The sequence below is a fragment of the Aplidium turbinatum genome, chromosome 8, assembly GCF_918807975.1.
Source record: "Aplidium turbinatum chromosome 8, kaAplTurb1.1, whole genome shotgun sequence".
NCBI classification, from domain to species: Eukaryota; Metazoa; Chordata; class Ascidiacea; order Aplousobranchia; family Polyclinidae; genus Aplidium; species Aplidium turbinatum.
Genome location: NC_137479.1, coordinates 29,732,118 through 29,752,403, shown reverse-complemented (window position 1 = coordinate 29,752,403; position 20,286 = coordinate 29,732,118). Strand labels below are relative to the sequence as shown.

The following is a 20,286-nucleotide window of genomic DNA, read 5'->3' as shown; positions in this document are numbered from 1 at the left end:
TCCATAAATGCATCATCTTGATTTGGGCAACTACAAAATATGAATTTATATAAATCTGGTGAATACTTTTATAAAACAATTCGGATGGAGAGGTTACAGTACTTTTTCAACCATAAACGGACATAGCTAAGCAACACCACACCATTTAACGAAAAAATGTTATACTGTACCTGTTAAATGTAATGTTAATGTTGTGGTGTTGCTTAGCTTTGTTTGGTTACTTTTATAAAACCAATTTATAAAACTACCCAAATTAAAATGATGCAGTTGCGCCCCAAAATAAAAAATAAATATTTAGCTTGTATATGCAACTGTGTCATGTTAATTTCACCAACATTTAAAATGCTACTGCTGAAGTATATAATACTCCTAAATGTGACTCCTACCTACCATGCCAAAGTGCAGAAGCATCGAGCAATGCACAAGCAAGGTATATTCAAAGATGAATTCAGTTGTTCTATCTTGATTACTTGGGTAAGCAATTCTAGCTAACTGGTGATCTTGTTATGTTAGTTTTTCACTGTTATCATGCACCGCATACATTATATTTGGATAATTTGGGCAATATCTATAAAAGCGTGCAGATTTGGGCAAATTTACGTTCTGCCCCCCCAAAATGGTTTGGTCTCGTACGGCTATTGTTAGGATGTTTACTGGCCAGCAAATATAAAGGTTTTTGTGTGGATTCAATGATCCAACGTCAACTTGCTGCGGCGACAACCGGATGTCACTCAAATTGCTACCTCAGAGAGACAGAGCATAGACCATTTGGTCATCTAGTCCAGTGCTCCCCAACCAATGGGTCATGAAGCTATTTCAGATGGCCCGCGAAGCTTTTCTAAATGGTACAGTGTTCTACTAGATCGGGAAATTATTGCATTCACAATTACGTACCAATTATGCAACAATGTAAGAAATATGTAACAATTAGAACTATGAGTTGTGTCGCATTAACAATTTCATTAGCCTCGACTTGGTCTGATGACATCCGATATGCAAGCTCGTTTTGCATTAATAGTAAATTCCATGTGAATACATTGTTTCTTTTCTCATTCATTTGCTTTTCATTTGTTCGGTTACATCTCATTGTAGGTCGAACAAAACAATGCAATGAAGTGGGTCGCAAACTTAAAAAGGTTGGGAAGCACTGATCTAGTCAAAACCAAACAGAATTCTAGTGGACGTTGAATCAATGTAAAAAATTACTAGTAAATATCGATGCTGCGCCATCGTGGCAGCGATACACTCAATTAATATTATTTGACAAAGTCGACAGATATTTGGACTGGTGATTCTAGTTTATTGACGTTCCATCGTTGATGATTGAATGAGCGTTCAGACGAACTTACACTTGAGACGAGCTGATGCTGAGCAGTATGAGTCGTAACTGTTGATTACGTGCGGAATGGCGTGCTGGAAACATCACCTCAAGGTTATAATTAATGGTTTGGTTTAATCCGTGCAAGTATTGTGTGATAGTTAAAACATTTATGTTGTTCGCATCACCTTCTACAAGTAGGTTGTCACATGAGCAACGCACGTTAAGGACTGCTTTCCATTCGGCAGCACAAAGTGAATGGAATAATACCCCTGCAACAACACTTTAACATCGGAAAACTTTACTCTGCCAATCTCGGTGAATGGTCCTACGTCAAAAGCCTCCACAAGTATGCGAAACTACAGGAATAACCTATCAAGGCTTTGTCAGACTGAGGATAAAGATTCAAAATCACATCAAGCAAAATTGAAAGAGCTATTATCTTTCTATTGTAAATCGAAGCAGATTGCTGATCTGCGACCTTCTTTTTTTTGCAGGTCATGGCTGACCTATTTTTAACTTTAGTTGACTCGAAGTTAATTGTGCGAACTGCTTACTTTGGACGACTGGTTTTCAATATACACTATGACAGCTAGATTCAGTTTAGCATCACCCCGAGGGCAGGTTAGGTCTTGCGTGTGTTGTTTGGTCGACTTGGCTAAACCACAATGTTGTCAAACAATACAAGCGTTCGCACTCTCGCTGTTGTCCCTTGTATTTCTTGTACTCGTTGTTTTAAGCAATAACTTAACCACTCAGCCATCAACTTGTTAACATGACTATCGTCGAAAAAACTTACGCAAAATTGTTGCTTTGCTTTCAAAGGATTGGTTTTAGACGAGGCCATATCAATAACTAAAGTCAATTTTGGTTTGGTTTGGTTTTGAATCTTTATCCTCGGACTGACAAAGCTTTATTAGGTTATTCCTGGTAGTTTCGCATTCTTGTAGAGCAGCGGTTCTTAACCTTTTTACTTGTCGGCACCACCTTAAAATTACCAACCAGTTCTCGCACCCCTTCCTAGGATTGGCTGAAAAGTAATAGTCGCCTACAGTTCGAAATTTTGTTGATACCTGGTAAAACAACTTTTCATATTATAACAAACCTTGATAATTCAGCATTCCCGCACCGCCTAGGCACAGGTCTCGCACCCCTTATTGGTGCGTGCACCCCTGGTTAAGAACCCCTGTTGTTGAGGCTTTTGACGCAAGTTAATTTTCATTATTTTGCGTTCAGCATCATTTCAACGATAAAAAATATACTCAAAACTAAAAGAAAAAACTTTTTATATTGTTCACGTCTAGCAACGTCCCTACACATTTAAACAACGTAAAAATGGCAGTTTTTACTACTGTCTGACTGGAATTCCTTCCGCAGTGTTTGATCCGCCCTGATTCGATCTGTTCTTGTTGTTTACGTGAGGCAAAACCCGATCGATATCCGCTCCAACAAGATATTGATTGAATTCCTTTGAAATGTCATTGTGAGTTGACCTGGAGTCAAACTCTCAACTGGTGTCCAAACAGCAAAATCCGTCTTTTTTACATTGATTCAACGTCTGCAGACGTTTGCATTGAATCAATGTAAAAATGACGGATTTGCTGTTTGGGTGCATCATACACATAAACGTGACACAGCGCCGATCTTAGGGTATTTCGGCCCCTGTGCGGAATATGCATTGCGGGTCCCAATGAGAATAATCCAATTCAGTGGTGTAATCAGGTATTTTGAAAGGGGAGGAGGGTGGTTTGACGGTCGGCGGGCGAAGCCTGACTGTGATCGCTAAAGACGACACCCAGCGGCGGGGGGTCTGGGGGGCCTCCCCCAGAAAATTTTGAAAAACTACTTTGAATTTGAGACATTCTGAGAGCATGTTCAACAAAAATTTGGGCATGAATATTACTGTAAAATGGTGTGGTGGCATAGCAAAAGGATAAGATCATGCTTTCTTTGGCATTTTTCGGAAATAAAGCTATGTCTTTATGTTGAGTCTGGATGCAACCTATTTCGTCTCCTGAAAAATTCGTACCCCGATTTCGTACCCTGAAATCGGAGTAACAAAATCAAATTTCGACCTATTTCGTCCCCTGAAAAGATCGAGAGAATGTTTGAAATGTTTGCCGCAACTCCGATCAGCGATTGGGGATCTATTGTTTTTTTCTCGAGCTTTTCAAGATACGAAATGTTTAGGGGACGAAATAAATTGTACCCGTTGAGTCTCTATGTTTTCTTGTTGCTAATTCCTTTGTTGAATTTTTCCATTGAAAATGACAAAATTACTGCCTTTTCTGAGTAAATTGCGGGCCCTGTGCGATCGCACGGTTTGCACACCCCAAAGACCGGCACTGCGTGACGTAACCATCCAAGTGAGCTGAGATTTGAACGAAAACACTGTCACCACCTCACGGCTGACAAAGTCTGCCCTTGTTGCACCATCAATTCAGCATCCACAAACGTTAATTCAAAATAAAAACAACGGATATTGAGAGGTGGCCTATTTTGAAAGTCAAAAGTTCCATAGTTCCATCTCTCTCCGTTGACGTGAAGTTCACCAGAGGTTGTTGCTAGTTTTTGTTTCTCGTCCAGGATGTTTTAGTGATAAAAAAATAGGACAAATCTTCCTCAATCGTTGATTAGGAGCTTTTGGCTAAGAAATGTCCAGGGTTGATTCGTACTTGCAAAAGCTTTCGTTATTTTACATTGTTTCTTTGTCTGACGACGTTGAAGCGGTACAAAAACAAAAGCTTTTCCAAGCTGAATAAACGAGAAGCTTTTTTAATTACTTCTTTAATTGATTCAGGTGTGTGGTTGACTGAAAGTTAGTTTTCAAAATGAAAACTTTTTGTTTCTTATCTTCGTGATAGCAGTAGGGACAGAAAATTATTTTCAAACTAGCAAATCTTGAAGTTTATTGTCAACGTTGCTGGACGTTTTGAAAGCGGCATTGATTTGTTGGTTGAACAAGGCCGAACATTACTACCCAGACTGCAAATCAACTGTTATTTTACATTGGTTCAACGTTTGCAGACGTTGAATCAATGTAAAAAACGGTTGATTTGCTATCTTGGTATATATTTGTATTGCCACCGTGGTTGGCTTTACTACATGCAGTAGGTACAGTTAGAAAGAGACCGAAGTATTTACTTTGCTCTGTTTTAATATACAGATGTAGTGTGTCTGGAGGTGTTGTTTGCTTCAGCGAATTTATTTTGGTCTATATGCGCCTGAACGAGACAGGGATGTAGTTATGCGATTGCAACACTTCATATCATTTTTTTCGTATTTAACGTTCCCAGAACAAAAAAGATAGTATTAGCTACAACAAGCGATACACCAACAGGTCAGTGAAAGGGTACGGATGTTGTATATGTGAATGGGCAGCAGCCGACAGGGGGTCTAGAGGTAATTTTGGATCCGGTTTGAGATCACTTTAGTTAGAGGTCCAGAATCTTTCAAGGAGTCATGTAACGAAGAAAACGGCACCTATTCTTTGGAGTCTTGTTGTTTTCATTAGAAATATCCTGCTTGTGGCCCGGGCCTCTCAGTGGTGCCAGGCCCCAACTATCCTTACAGCGGCCCTGGTGGTGATGCATGAAAGTGCACAAAAACGGTGTATGAAAACAAAGAGAACATAGACATTAGACAATCATGTTGAAAAGGAGCGATCTTCCTGGCCTCAGCACTACCTGACTACTCATTATAGAACAGCGAGCATTGTGTTTCGCTAACCATACCGGTGTAACCTCCACACTAGCCATCAAGACTTTTCCAAAAACATGTGTTTCTCGGCAGTCGAGTGTAGATGCTACACTCAACTGCCGAGAAACATAGACAATCATGCTGACTTGTCCGTGAAAGAAAACACGAAGTAATTTTTATAATACTTTTCGAACATGCAACATGTTTTAATCGATTTCAGCCTATGTTCCTTTCAATCTCTTCAAAGCACCTGCAATCATAAATTCTGTTGCTATAGGTTTTTTGATAAAAAGCCCACTTTGCTATGAGACAAAAAGTAGTCTACTAAATTTCTTTGTTCAACTTTGTATGTGCAACTGACCCAAACTAAACTGCTTCAACATCGCCACCTTACAGAAGTATTTTATTACTCGATAATTTCCAGCAACAGTATTTGATGAAAAACGATACAAATTAAACATAATGAAAAAGCTAATAAGCTACAGATGAAAAATCTCAAAACGGCCTTTTGTGAACAGAATATATGACATCAGCAACAATACACAACTGTTTCGACAACTGACGTGAGATAACGTCACTTTGTGAGAGAGTTGTGACAGCATTTAGGCCAACACTTGCAATGCTGACGGGCTTAGGACACTCAACATTAAAATGTGGACGTATGCAAATGGTGTGCGCTTGTTAGACGAATGTGCAATAGACAAGGAGAACAAGAGACAACTGCCCCTTGTCTCATATGTGGCAAGCTGGTCCTTTGAGGAATGTTCGCCTCGGCATAAAGCCTAATTAGTCAGGCGACCCCAATTAAGCAGGCCTACAGTATTATCGGTGGGATCAGCGGTGGGATGGCGCAACGGATAAGGCGTTGGCTTTCCAATTATGCACACCTGGTTCGACTCCCGGCTTTAGCTGGTTGTTGAAAACACCGCTCACCTCTACCCAGGGTGTAATAAATTGGGTGGGCGTAGTTGCTGAAGTAAAGGCGGCCGAGAGAAAGGAACTGGCCACCCTACTCTCCTTAGTGCCGAAGGCTTAGTACAATGAGAACCTTATCTTTTCATACCCGACACTTGAATCAAGTATGGAACCCCCCTTTACCTTTACAGTATTACCATTTTAGCACCAACCGTTTTGAAGTTCCACAAATAGGTAGAAATTTTACCAAGCATTTACAACAGAGAATTGTGATGATTTATTGATGCTATTTATAAACTCTATAAAACCAATATTTCAAACTTGAAAATTAATACGTTTGCACAAAATGTTCTTTCTTCACTTACTAGTTACTAGCTCAATGTGGATCAAAATTAAGAAAGTCATAAATGTTTCAAGAAAATTATTTCGTGTGCTTGTTTGCTATCTTTTCCAACACAGGCAGTGACTACAATAGAAGACCTGTTCTGTTTGATAGAACACCGTGTGGAAGACAACAGACTTAATCGTATATTGACTTATGAAAACATACAGTATTGAACAGCGTATATTTTTTCCACTCATCTTATGGAGCACTAGCTAAATAGTTTCCGTTCCGACGCCTATGGAAACAATTTTTCTAAACGCATTCTAAATTCTTTATGATTCTAAATGTTTTCAGAGAAAACACAGTCAAATAACCTTCATCAGCTTGAAAGTTCTACAACAGTAGAATCTGCGATCGACATCTTATTCATTGGGTCGCGTAACCGAAGGGGGATGAAAATAAACTCCTTTGTAACGTCTGCCAATATTGATTGACAGACGACGATCAACATTGATTGTAATATTCGTCATAATTGTGATAGTTCCAATATTATTGTGACGTCACACACGTCCCTTCCCCCTTTTGGTTAAACTGCTGGTTCCACCAACATTAAAAAGCTCCAGTTAGCTCTGATCAGTTAAATCTTGGTACTGTACTGACACTAATAAAAATTAAAAAGATAAACACTCATTTTTCATCGTAGAACGTACAACAGAGTGGACGTGGCTGCATTTTGAAGATGATTACCGTACGATAAAAACTTCATCAGAAGCCTAATGATCAATAAATCGACTTAATGTCTCAACAGATTCTATGTGGATCTGGATAATGACAAAACGTTTCCGCTATTTAGTATCTGAAATGAGTGATCGTATGACTGACTGGTTTTCTCTTCTTCAAGCTCTCCGATGTGAAGTCAGGGTGGATGACAAAGTGCTTTTTGAAAGGAGATCTGACAGCTTGAAAAAAGCTTACTTTGCACTGAAAGAAAATTACATTAAAAATGTAATTTATTTTTAAAGTTGACAAAAAAATAGTATTTTCAAATGACTTAACAATATGCAAAAAAATAATGTTGTATCGGTTCTATTAGTCTTTTTTATTTGTTTAGCTTAATTCAAGTTGTTTCTAACATGGAATTAACAGAGCCCTTGGGGATCCGAGGAAAGTTTTAAGGGTCTGCCAAAATATTAGTTTACTTTAGAAGAAACGTCATGTGGAGCACTCAAAAGCACATATTTCACCAAGGATCACTCTTATACATTTAAGGGTTCGCAGATTTGATAATTTTTTGGAAATGAGTCCGTGACTAAAAAAAATCTTTGAATTCACTGCCCAGAGACTAGAGTGTTTAAGATTAAGTAATTTCAGGCTGTGCAGGTTAGTAGAAGAACAGGTAATTACCTGATAATCTTGTTTACCATGGGAATCCCTGGGGAGGTAGGTATGCATGGGAACGTTCACCCGTCTCTTTGATAGTCTGACTTGACTGGAAGAAACACTGCAAGATAAAGTTTATGATGGAAAGAGTCTTTTAACGTTTTTTTTTTTGCAAAACAATTGGTGATACATGCACCGCCAGAACTCAGCTTCAACGTGGTCTATTGACATCAACAAAGTACTGTGTGCAGAACCATATTGGTCAAACGTTACAATCGGCCTACTGCAAACGTGAGCAAATCAACTGCAGCGTACTACATTTGATTGATTGAATCTTTATCCTCAGGCTGGCAACGCTTCTTTGAGAGCTTAATCCTGGTAGTTTCGCATTGTACAGGCTTTGAACCACTGACGCAGGGCCGGTCACCAAGATTGACAGAGTGAAGTTTCCGATTGTTGAAGTCTTGTTGTCGAGGAATTATTTCATCCATTGAATGCCGTTAAATAGAAAGCAGTCCTTAACGTGCGTTGCTCAAGCGCACACCCCGAGAGTCGAACCGGCGTCGCATGATCTTGAAGCTTCTTCGGTCACAAAGTCGCGCGCTAACCAACTGAGCTATCGGGGAGCTTTTTTAGGACTGTTTTCTTTTATGATCCAGTTTCTACTCTGCAAGAGAGTTATCACTACTCTATTTGCATATCCACCTACTCCATCGTGTCCATATATTCTTTTAATTCCCTTTCTTCTCCGGGTGAGGGATTCAATCTGGTGTCTTGCCCTTTCAAGCGGTAAGTTCTTTGATCATGCAATGGACGCTGGGTGGCAGCAGGGACTAATCCTGAAAAAACGTCAGTGTTTCATATTTGCGGCAAAGATTAAGAAGGCTTCTCAAACAGCAAAGTCCGTCATTTTTATACTAATTCAACGTCCGCAAACGTTAAATCAATGTAAAAATGACGAATTTTGCTGTGTGGGTTAACCCCAACTTTCAAACTCTTCAAGACCTCTTAAATTTTATCTTTCGTTGCAGTGGCGTAGCCATGGGGGGGGGGGGGTTGGGGGTTACAACCCCCCCTTTGGCACGCGTGTGACGCCACGATATTGAGAATGATGCTTTCAGTCTAAAAAAAAATTGCCTAATTTTAAACAAAATTGCATTAAAAGAGCGAGTTTTGCCAATACCAAACATTCAAACATCTCAGCCAGGAATTAGCAACAAGAAAACACAGAGACTTAGCTTTTTTTCCGAAAAATGTCGAAGAAAACATGATCTTATCATTTTGCTATGCTACCGGACAGCACCATTTTACAGGAATATTCGTACCCACATTTTTGTTGAAAATGCTCTCAGAATGCACCAAGTAAATTTTCAAAATTTTCTGGGAAAGGCCCCCCAGACCTCCCGCCGTTGGGTGGTCAAAACCCCCCCTTTCAAAATTCCTGGCTACGCTACTGTTTCGTTGTATATTCGGAGCTAGCGTCTTGCAAATAACAAAGAAAAAAAGTTGTCCAAGTCGGCCGAGTGGTGTAAACATATGCGCGATGTTCGAAAGGACGTCGGTTCGAAACCTTCCCAGAGCACTCTACTGCATCTCGTTAAAACACGTATTGGCATGCCATTGTAATTGAAAGCAAATGACCTCTACAAGTAAAACTATGGGTCTTTTCGCTGCTTCTTGTTGTGTATTGGGTTGGGTTGCATCTGTAATCCTACTGTAGACTTCTATAGTTTGTGTTGTCGCAATAGGACAATTAAAAAATTGGTCAAATAAAACAGGACAATTAAAAAAAAAATTTTTGCTCATTATTTTAGAACCCTCTATGAGTCTATGATATAACAATGGGACGGAATAAAGTTTGATTATTCGTATATACGCATAGTTGTATGGTAGGCTACGATGATTGGGGCTGGCTCCGTCGACCCAATGGCCTTTCCCACCACTCTAGCACGAACCAGCACTGTATCAGCATCACGTCGTTTAAGTTGTTGTGTTATAAACCTACTGAACAAATAAAAGAGCTTTGTTGACATATGGGCAAAACTTTAATCCTTTTTTCTTTCATGAACGAAACACAGGATAATTCTAAACAGAGGCAAATATTTTGCTTTGGTCACAACTAATCTTACTTCTTTATATCAGCTGCTTACCTCCCATTTTCTTTATGGGGGCAGAATGTACATTTCTGTGTTTTTGTTTTTCTTCATAGCGCACTGGAGACGGTGGGTAACTCATTGTGACCCCTGGTTTGTAGCCAGGCCTGTGGTAGTCGGTGGCCGGACCATTGACTTGTTTGGTGAAGTCACCAGACATTGGAGTGGATGGTTGATTAGGATGAGGAGCAACATTCTGGAGCATGTTGAACACAACTTCTTTTTCTGAAAATAAATAATTTTTTGGGTAAAAAAGTTACGTTAGACAATAGCAAGAAAGGTTTAGGTTTACAACAACAAAGTTTTTGCAAAAGTTGTGGAACAATTCAGTTTTTTTTATAATTTCTTGTCAACATAAAACTTTCAATTTGTCTTACTCGTTTTGTTGGAATAAAACTAAATACTGTGTGTACACTATTACTCTGCATCTATTCTCTCAATTCTCAGTGTTGAACATGAACGAGATTTTGGTGCCTGTTTTAAAAAGTCTTTGATACGATCTGGGAGCATAGGCGCCGACTTTCCAAAAAACCTTGGGGGGCGAGAAAGGTGATGACGTCATAACTATAAAACGCTATTTTACTCAATTAAAATAGTCTTTGATTAAGCTTAGTGTCTTGTTTATATTGACACCTAGGTCGCAAACCGAATTTATTAGAACTGCTGCTTGAAACGATTAGTTTTACGCATGCAGTAGCCTACGTCTAGTCGTAAAAATTTCGATATTGTTAGCTCCTAATTGGAACAGCTGGAAAACAAGCCGATTCATTTTCTTTTCGTGCGAGTGAATAACAACGATCGAGACAGTGAAGTTATATATTACGAAATAAAACGCAAAAAAATCATGATCTCAAACAGAGTAGAAACCTGCTATGAGTTTTATTAGCTTCGTTTTGCTAATTACTTGCCTTCAAAGCGTTAACAGCGGCGAAGTGTTTTCTCTTATGTTTTTATCGAAAGTCTTTATAGTCTTTTATCGAATCCCGTATATAGGCTACTCGAGTATAGGTCGAGATGTTCGCAAGTGATTTTCACCTCAAAAAGACAGGTTCAACTTATACACGGGACAAGCTCGGCAGTTTTCAAAATGAACACATTTTTGCTGTGGCAAAATCATTGCCAACGTAGATTACGGAGTGTGCAATGGCGTCGGTGGAACTAAAAGTTTTGAATACTGTACGATTATATACGATTATTTGCAGTGATTCAAACTTAATTTTCAAATGTAATGATTTCTATCAATTTTAAACTTTATGCACTTGTTGAGCAGTATACAAAGCTCACGAGACAAAACAGCGGAAAGAGCTGTTTTAAGAGATCAATTTTTTTATTTTTGCGTGTAGGATATAATCGTTCTAATTACGTAACATTTCATGATTGTGGAAGTCGATGTTAAACCTTAGCGGCTGCATAAAACAATGATGTCAGGTTAGTTAGGTGACAATAGCGGTAAGAGACGTCGTTAATGCAAGCAATATCTGCGACCAAGTTAAACACCTTTGCTTTTATCGGCTTGCGATTTAATTCTCACACATCGTGAAAAAAACAATGCGTTCTGTTGAATCATAATTGATCTCACAGCGGGAAGACCTCGTTGAAAATAGCGCGTCTAATTTAGCTGGTTTACTCAATATTGCAGTCAATAGTTACGTGAATATTCCAGCAGCGTAAGTTACTCTACCTTCTACTTTGAAATTTCCATACCGTGTGAGAAAGCCATGCGATCTGCTGCTGTTTTGCGGGCAAGAGCAAAGTAGGCTATATTTCGCTTTCGGCATTCTTTAAGTCCGTTTAAATGATCTAAATCTCTTTCGCGAAGTGTTTTATTTTTGAAACACCACTTGTAATAACCATTTTTGTTGCCCCTCAACCATAAATTTACGGGGGGCGCCGCCCCCCGGCCCCCCCGGAAGTCGGCGCGTATGTCTGGGAGAGTACCGAACCTACATCCATCGAGACTCAGAGGCGGGGACTTTATCAATGAAGCCGCCGATCTGGTTTGTACATGTTTTAATAGACAGCTTTGGCAACGAGCTTCAACAATCACCGTAGTTGCTGGCGTGCTTCGACCAAGCTTCAATCTTTGACGTCATATCCTCTGTGGGCTCCATTCTCGCTTCTTTCCTTCCTTGTGGATAGAAAGTGTAACCTTTGATCCCGGGAGGAGCAGATACGATCCTTTTGGGTTTAGTGACAGCTTTTCCAGAATTTCTAAAACAGAATTTGGAGTTTACTGAAATAAATATTAAAATGCCTTTGTTTCAATCATAGCGACCTAATAAAGAACCAGAAAACATTTGAGTGTGCCATGAGACTGTATACAATGAGTTTTTGATCTAAATGACATTTTAGTCAATGAACAAAGTGTTTTGTTTTGAATTGCCGTAGTCTTAAGATAATTAGTTACAGTAGTGGCATGCATAAGAATAGGCGGTTGGCCGTTGCACCAACATTACGCTTAGCGATGGAGCAGGCCCATCAGAGCTAAATTTGCCAGTGAGACTTTATTCTGATTTAAGTAGGTGTGTCACAAAATGCCTGTTTTGTTTTATTCATACTTCACCACACCTTTAACATTAACTACAATCAACACTAACAACGACAGTAATTCGTTTTCCTTTGGTGTAGAAACACGTTTGTGCAAATTTTCTGCTTTGTCTTGTTCTATTTATTTCCTTTTTTAGGTCTTGTTTCACTTTATTTAAAGAACTGGGCTACGATAGTAGCCTATACGAATATTATTTAACCTTACCCAACCCAATGGGGTTTGTTTTGAGGTGGGATGGGTGTTGATCGTGCTTTCTGCCAAATATGGCCCTTGTCGTGAGGTGTGGGTAACCGATGACTTTTCTTAATGGCCTCCTTGATCCGAACTGACCCTAAAAGTAAAGCAGTGGTAATTGTAGTTTGTTATGTAATATGCTTTCTGAAACATAGGCTAATTACTCTTCATTTGGCTTTGACGACGCAACATTTGCTTATGATGTTGCGACCCATTGCCATGCGTGGGTGGGCTTTAACTTGAAATTTTGAAGAAGATTTTCTGGTTAAAAATACTTGGTAGCTATCGATAATGTATTAAGCATGACGTTTTGAAAATCAATCAATCATCAATTAGTTTATTTTTCGTCATTAACGCGTCCGGGACGAAAAAGATAGGTACTATATACTAACTACAATAGTGGATATGGACCTATAGGCCTACCAGCATGTTAATGACCGGGAAAACGTGGCAAAACCTTGAAAGGTTTAAAACGTGCCTAAATAGAAAATCATGTAGTAGGCTATATGTCAGTATTTAGCACGCCACAAAACCCAAAAACAAATAGCAAAAATAAAACAAAAACAAAGAGAAGCACACATAGAAAATTTTGTAGGCACAAATGGACAGTTAGTACGATAAATGGTATTAATACCACAAAAGAGTGCTCAATGCCAAGCAGAGCTAACTCATGTAAATTGAACCCCTATTATCAGGGGTCGTCAGAAGGAAGCTATATTTAAGGGATCGTCAGAAGGTAGTTATATTTACGGGGTTGTCAGACGGTAGCTATATTTACGTATAAATGTGACAAATACAAAAAAAATATTTTTTCGGTGCTCAAAGATATTTTATAACACACGGGCCTACCAGGTGCGATGAAAGGTCTAAGTTTTTCCGGAGCCATTTTCTTGGCCGCTTCTACCACGTGAGGGGAAATTTTTGGTAGACCCCTTAATAGTTTCCATTTTACAATGTATGGGTTATCTTTCGGTTTCATTTTACCTTGCCTTGCAATCAAAATTTAAGTATTTCTATCGATATATGTTTGAACTTGTTCTTTAAAGCAAAGTGAAATTAGTTCTGCAACGGTCGGTGGTGCTGAAACAACAATCAAAGACCATTTACTTTCTTAAACAAAAACTTTTTTTGTTTCATAAATTGCTATTAATAGCTACTTCATTTTAAAAAAAACTAGACGTACAACTCCTTAGTCGAATACAAAAACCTTCAAAAATACAACTTTGAACTTAGTAAGGCTGATATAATATTTTCTTCAGTAGCATGTAGTTCATAATACGTAAACAGTTGTACAATTTCTTCTTAAATATATAACTGCTTTGAACTGCACTTTCGCTACATATTCTGCTTAAACATCTTTTGGTCTTACTCCACTCGCCACCAGCCACCAGCCACAGATAGAATTACCAATTATCGGGCAAGAACGTATTGTAAATCTTATCAGACATAATGATTTCTATGGATCCTAGCTGTGTTCAGGGCGGACAAAAGGACACCCCTCAAGGTTAGCTTAAGGCATTGTTTAAACTTCTTTACGACGTTAAAACACATTGAATAGATGTAATCGCAACAACTACTTATGATCAAAATGATAAGGTAACTGTATCTTCGGCACGGACATAAATTAAATTATTTTCGGCTAATTCCTTTCAACTTTATCCATGAACCATGACGAATATGCAACGTCATAAAAATGGACATCTGATCACCATGAGACGAGTGGGCTAAAGGCCTAAGACTGAACCAGGCCCATATAGCCTATACTGAAAATCTGTTAATTTGTTGTGGTTTCTACATGTGTAGCCTATTTTATCCATACAATTTGTAAAGTTTTGTTCTGGTATCAATTGTTTTTTCAGTTTTTCTACTTTTGAGTACAAAATTTAAACCAGGGGTGTCAAACCTTTTTGGCCACAGGGCCAACATGCGGTTTGCGAATGATTGCGCAGGCCACTTTAAGTGTTTACTGCTAATTTGTAATCTTAAAAGCAGCTGTCTTATAATTTCTAATTAAAACCCTCACACCAGAGTTATAATCTTAAAAATGTGTATTATCCTCTTTTACAATTATAAGAACAACAAACATACCGAGTATAGTAAAGTCGACAAAGTGTTTACTCCAGTACCGTACGTCGACATTTCAATGTGAAGTTTGGTTTTCTCCAACAAGTTTGGCAATATTCGGTGAGATGGACGATGTGGCAATGCGAAGCGAGTTTTCGATATGGCTATTAGAAATTAGTAGTCTTACATTGGATTTGACATAACTTAGTTCATTCTTCTGCAAAAAACCTGCTTGCACAAGTAAGTGCTGCCGAAGAATGAGGTTACGAAAACTGCCAATCTGCGAATCCTCTGATATTTTTCTTTAGAGACTTATTTTTTATATCACTGCGGAGTGCAGAAGAAATTTCACTGCTAAATGCGTTTTGTGTGAGTCTCTGATATCATATGTACCTCTAGGTATATGAAACAAGAAACAACTTATTACTTACTGACTGACTCTTGAAGCACGAGTACGATTGTATAGAAAAAATGTGGACGTAAAAATGTGCATTGTGATGCAATAAAATTAACTTGAACAGTTGTGCACCCCTGCACTAAAGACTAATAGACAAAGAAAGCAAACAATAAATGCCAATTTTGCGGAATGTAAGTTCGCCATAAATTACGTAGGTGATTAAGTTGATGATATAAGTTATTTCTAGAAATACCGCACGGGCTACTCAGAACCTTCTCCCGGGCCACGTGTTCGACACCCCTGGTTTAAAGCATTTTTTCAAACTGGTACTTTTTGCGATGTAGCCTACTTACTGTCTCGTTTTGTTTCTCCTTCTAAATGCAGTGGCGAAGTCCTATCATTAACGTTGGCGCTAGATGGCCTCAGTGCATAGGTTCCATTCACATCAAGTGATTGCCTGTTATCGGAATCGAACCCAGATCTCTGTACTTGGTAGTTGGTGGCCGATCGAACGCGATCCTGGGGAGGCTTGTATGCTGAAATAATATTTGTTAATGAGCAAGGGATTTCCAGATCATTAGGTTCTCGTAAATCGAATCACACGATACTCGTGAAGCATGTCACACGATATTCGTGAATCGAATCAGATGATTTTCGTAAACCAAATCATATGTTTTCATGAATCGAATCACATGACTCCCGTGAATCGAATCTCATTTTGTTTTTGTTCGTTTTAGTTGACAGCTTCTTTAGTTTGTGTCTTCTACATTGTATTGATCGTCCACAGATTGGCGCGTTCTTTCACAATAGATTTGTGCACTTAAAGACCCAACTTGCTGCATTGGGTGGAAATCAAGACACAAATAAGAGAATGATTCATTGTTTTCAACGCCACATGAGCTCGCAATTGGATCTGTTTTGTAGCACGACTTTACCATTGCAGGTTTGGTGAAGCAGGGTTAGGCTACTGTACAGCACTGTAGCCTACCACAAGTAGGCCTATATAAATCCGAACAAGACAAGGTTAAGCATAACTTTAACTGAACATAAAAATACGAACAGTGAAACGTTTGCATCTGCCATGGCATCTAGTTAAGACATTTATGCACAAAATGCCTGCAGTTAGCATGCCTCCTTGATAACTTTTGCACTCCTTTTGTCAGTTGTCACATGTACTCCGAGAGGCAGTACTCTGTTTTATTCGTATCATTTCATTCTGGCAGGCTAGTGAACAACAGGTTCTTTTGTTTTAGTTCTAATGTTGAGTTGAACAATCTTACGTTGTGCATTTTGTTGCAGAAATTGCGATTCGATCATTTTTCTTTTGTCGATACATTTTAGAAAAATAACCGTCTTTGTTCAATTTACCATAGTCCATAAGAAAATATTGTTAGGCCTACCGGTAACACGATGTATTGTGTAGCCTATTTAGAATTCTTGATATGAGCACCTGATGACTTCATAGTCTGTATTGTAAACTAAGTGTACTGTATACATACAAGTTACATATAAATATATAGTACATTGCAAGCTTGATAAATGTATTAATAAACTTTTCGATTAGATAAATTTTACTTTTTAAAATTTATTAAGCCTGTGGGCCTACCAAAGTCTTAGGGCTTAGGCGATTTCGATAATTTTAGGCCTGTAGTCTTAAATTATTGAAATCGTTTTTACGTTTTAAAAACTTACAAGATGAAAGTAATATTTTTGGTTCTAAATCTTCGTCATCAACTGGAGGTTGGAATAGAGGAGGACAATGAGGGACTTCCCCTGCAGTGTTGATGTCGTTGCTTTGATAAGTTTTAGTCAGATAGTTACGGACCGCTTCCCTAACTCGCCTCTGCAATATTGCCCCTTCTTCGGGCATGCGGCGAGGCTCCAAAAAGTTCTGCAAAGAAATAAACTCCATTGTTTTAAAAGCATATAAAATATGTAAACCGTAGGCCTACAGTTCAATTATTTTATAGAGTTTTAAAATGTGAAGATCTGTATCAACCACTAGATGGCTTTATCAAGCGCACCGTTCATAGTCTCAAACTCAATTAATATGCCAGATTGGGAAAATTGGAGTTCGCCAGCTACATATCGCCATTCTTGTACTATTGCTATGCAATTGCTACAGAATCTGTATATTACTAGTGGAGGAGTAAAGATGAGTCGATGAAAATTTAAGTCTAACTTAGTGACGGTGTCGAAATAGACACAAAATAGAAAATTATTATCAATATTATCATCATAACGAGAACTGACAAGTGCTTGCAAATATTTAGCTTCTGAAAAAAGCTGCTTTGTAAGTGCACTAAGCTAAAGCAATATTGTAATGAATGACAGACGATTGAATGTGCCAAAAGCTCTCTTAATCTCAACGTACGTCGTAATGTTGGAAAGAAACATGAAACAAAATTATTTTCAACTGCACAATCGACTGGTGAAAGCTCTGGCATGACGTTCGAAAGGGTGTTGGTTCGACACCGCCTATGGGCACACGGCTGTGCCTATTTTTTTTTTAGGGAACTTTTAAACTATGCTTGAAGGTGGGCACGAAGATTGACATCCTCGCCTTCCTGTCCACTCAATCTAAATCTTCAAGTGCAGGAAATAAGCGGGATACAATAAAAAACTGAACTCTTAAAAGATGGTCTTGAAAATGTAAACAACCTCTGATGATTTACACAACGTCTGTGACTTTATGATTGACTATTGAAACATGTAAAGTTCGATCATAGACATAATTTATTAAATTTCTTTTCTCGGATCCCATACATCGTCTTGCACCTTACAGCTGAACAGCTTACTTGAATATGAATAAGATGGAATATGATTTAATGTTAGAAATGTATTTTAATGACCTTTAACCCTGATGGAGAGATGTGGATTTTTCGCACTTGGGTGTTCCAAAAAGTACAATATTATTTCAAATGCCCATTGTTGGTTGCTATCGCGACCGTGTTTATTAAACATGCCTAGTGAAAGGCAAATTATTCCAGCAGAGTTGACTGTTAAAACTTCCTTTCAACTTTTTGAGCAGATGTTCCACTACACTTGTGAAATAACGTTATTATATGTTAGATCGACGCAAAAACTACCAGTTTTATGTTTTTTACTGTTACATAATTGTGTAAGCATGCGTTAAAAAGACAGTTTATGATCGTTAATAGATGACACACATCACACAATTTGCAGTGCAAAAGTACGGTTCATGTTTAGCCTCAACATGATGACAAGATTCTTTCGTAACTTGATAAGTGATTGAGAAATGTGAGACCAACCTCATAACAATTGGCAAAGAATTCCTGAGGCTATTTTGGTACCAGCTGGAGACCAAAATAAAATTTGATGGCATTAAGTACGTTGCTGAACGTTGAATCGATATTCTAAACTCCAGAGGCTACCCAGCTCTGCTAGTAGTGTACTCATTTCTCAGACTGACTATCAAATTATTTGTAGCCAATTGCAAAATTTTGTTTCGTTTCGACACAAAATGGAACTAAAACAGAAGCTATAAAAATGTTCTCAGCTGAACTTGAACGGTCGCTTTTATCGAATCTGGTTTCAAAATATTAATCTTGACAATATTATTCATCTTTTGATAACGTATTTCAAAATTTTGAATGGCTTACATTGAAAATAAGCAAAGAAAGTTGATACAAAATACTTTTTTTTACATCTTAAAATTTTGGAAACCGTTTCGAACGAGGCCAAAGATATCTTTAAAAGATTTTCTTTTGAGACTAAAATAATGCTGGTTTTGAAATCAACGCATTTGTACGGTGCTTGTCTGATTTATGTCTGAAGCGTTGCGACTGTGCCAAACCCTTGTGTTTTAGTAATATTTTTGTTTCGAGCTTCACATTTCCCATTTTGTCGTTTTTACTATTTTTCGGACCCTGCAATGTAATGGCAAATAATATTTTTTGCCTTGGTAGTCGGAAATAAAACATGAAACTGAAAATCTGGTCACCGCACTCTTTGAGGAATTGTCAAATACTGTACGAGTGTACGGTACGCGTATTTGTAATCTGCAGGTTGCTGCAGCGGATGAGGTTTATTAACCAATCAGAAGGCAAGATTTAAATCAGCTGATTGCAGTCATGCGACTCATGGTCTCATGCACGATAGCAAGTAAATTAAATGAACGTTTTGCCGTCGCTAGCGCGGCCTAACAAACTATTTTATATTTTAGTGTAACAATAGACTAAGTTATAATCAGTGATGTACGCGCATACAAAAAATATTGACGCCGTCAGCGTAAACGCAAACGTTCGAAAAACCATACGCCGTATGCGTCAACGTACGGTAACTTGTAAAAAAAGTTGGCGGCGTCAGCGTGAGCGCATACACTAGCGTAAACTAATTTTGTTTGCTAGGTGCCAAACATTCACACGGTATAATATAAACCACTCGAAACAAACAAGTTTTATTTTGAATTTCCACGAAGAAACACAAGCATCTGAAAGTGTTCATCTGACATTTTGCTGTGTTTTGGTTCCAATATGTCTTTACCCATTGAAAATATTCTTTCAACTGCAGCGCTGGAAGGTATTAGCGTGTTGTAGCGAAAAAAATACATTAAAAAGTATGCGTTGACGCTATGCGCTAAAAAACCGCGAAAACTTTACGGCGTGGCCTCAAACGCAAACTATCCAAAAAAAAATGTGGCCGCAAGCGTTAACGTAAACAAAAAGTCTACGCCGCAAGTCTGCGGCGTAGAATTTGCGGCGCATAGCCTACGTAAATCTCTGACTATAATTAATGTAATGGCGCAGTAGCGCAGTAGATAAAACACTTTTGAGGACAATAAATAACAAGTTACAGTCAAGTCAGCTGCTTCCATGTTGCCAGATAAACGATGTAGCCTACTTTACCTTTGTAGGGTGAGGTTTATTTTTTCTGAAGGCTGAACTTGGTTTTGCTTTCGAGTAATCAACGGCCAATCCTCTTTTATAATCATTATAATATACAGAGAGCCCGGTCCTTTGATCAGCCGGAACAGAAAGATCTATTCTCATTTTGGTTGAATTATTTACTCAAAAAAATAGTAAAATTTATAATCTGAAAAACAGAATTTTTTTTTATAATGCACAACTTAGAGCTATTTGAAACTAAATTACTTTGAAATTGTTAAATAGGCTGCCGGGCCTACACTTTGTTTTGACAATTATTTATTTCGCGTCTGTTTAGGGATAAGTTTTTTCAGGAAAACATTATTTTAAAACCTAACAATTTCGTTTCGTTATGTGTTCGAAACAA

The 20,286-nt window shown here is 38.3% G+C and overlaps 1 protein-coding gene across 1 annotated transcript; it reads right to left on the bottom strand.

The window, feature by feature from the left end:
• Positions 1-5,399: 5,399 nt before the first annotated feature.
• Positions 5,400-20,045, bottom strand: LOC145775144 (uncharacterized). Its single transcript, XM_082586373.1, has 9 exons — positions 19,902-20,045; positions 16,726-16,924; positions 15,387-15,569; positions 12,543-12,669; positions 11,838-12,001; positions 9,788-10,015; positions 8,347-8,476; positions 7,662-7,758; positions 5,400-7,238 (listed from the first exon to the last, which is right to left on the bottom strand). Exons 1-9 carry the CDS (start codon positions 20,043-20,045, stop codon positions 7,107-7,109), a joined length of 1,404 nt encoding a protein of 467 aa, XP_082442499.1. The 3' UTR covers positions 5,400-7,106.
• Positions 20,046-20,286: the final 241 nt, after the last annotated feature.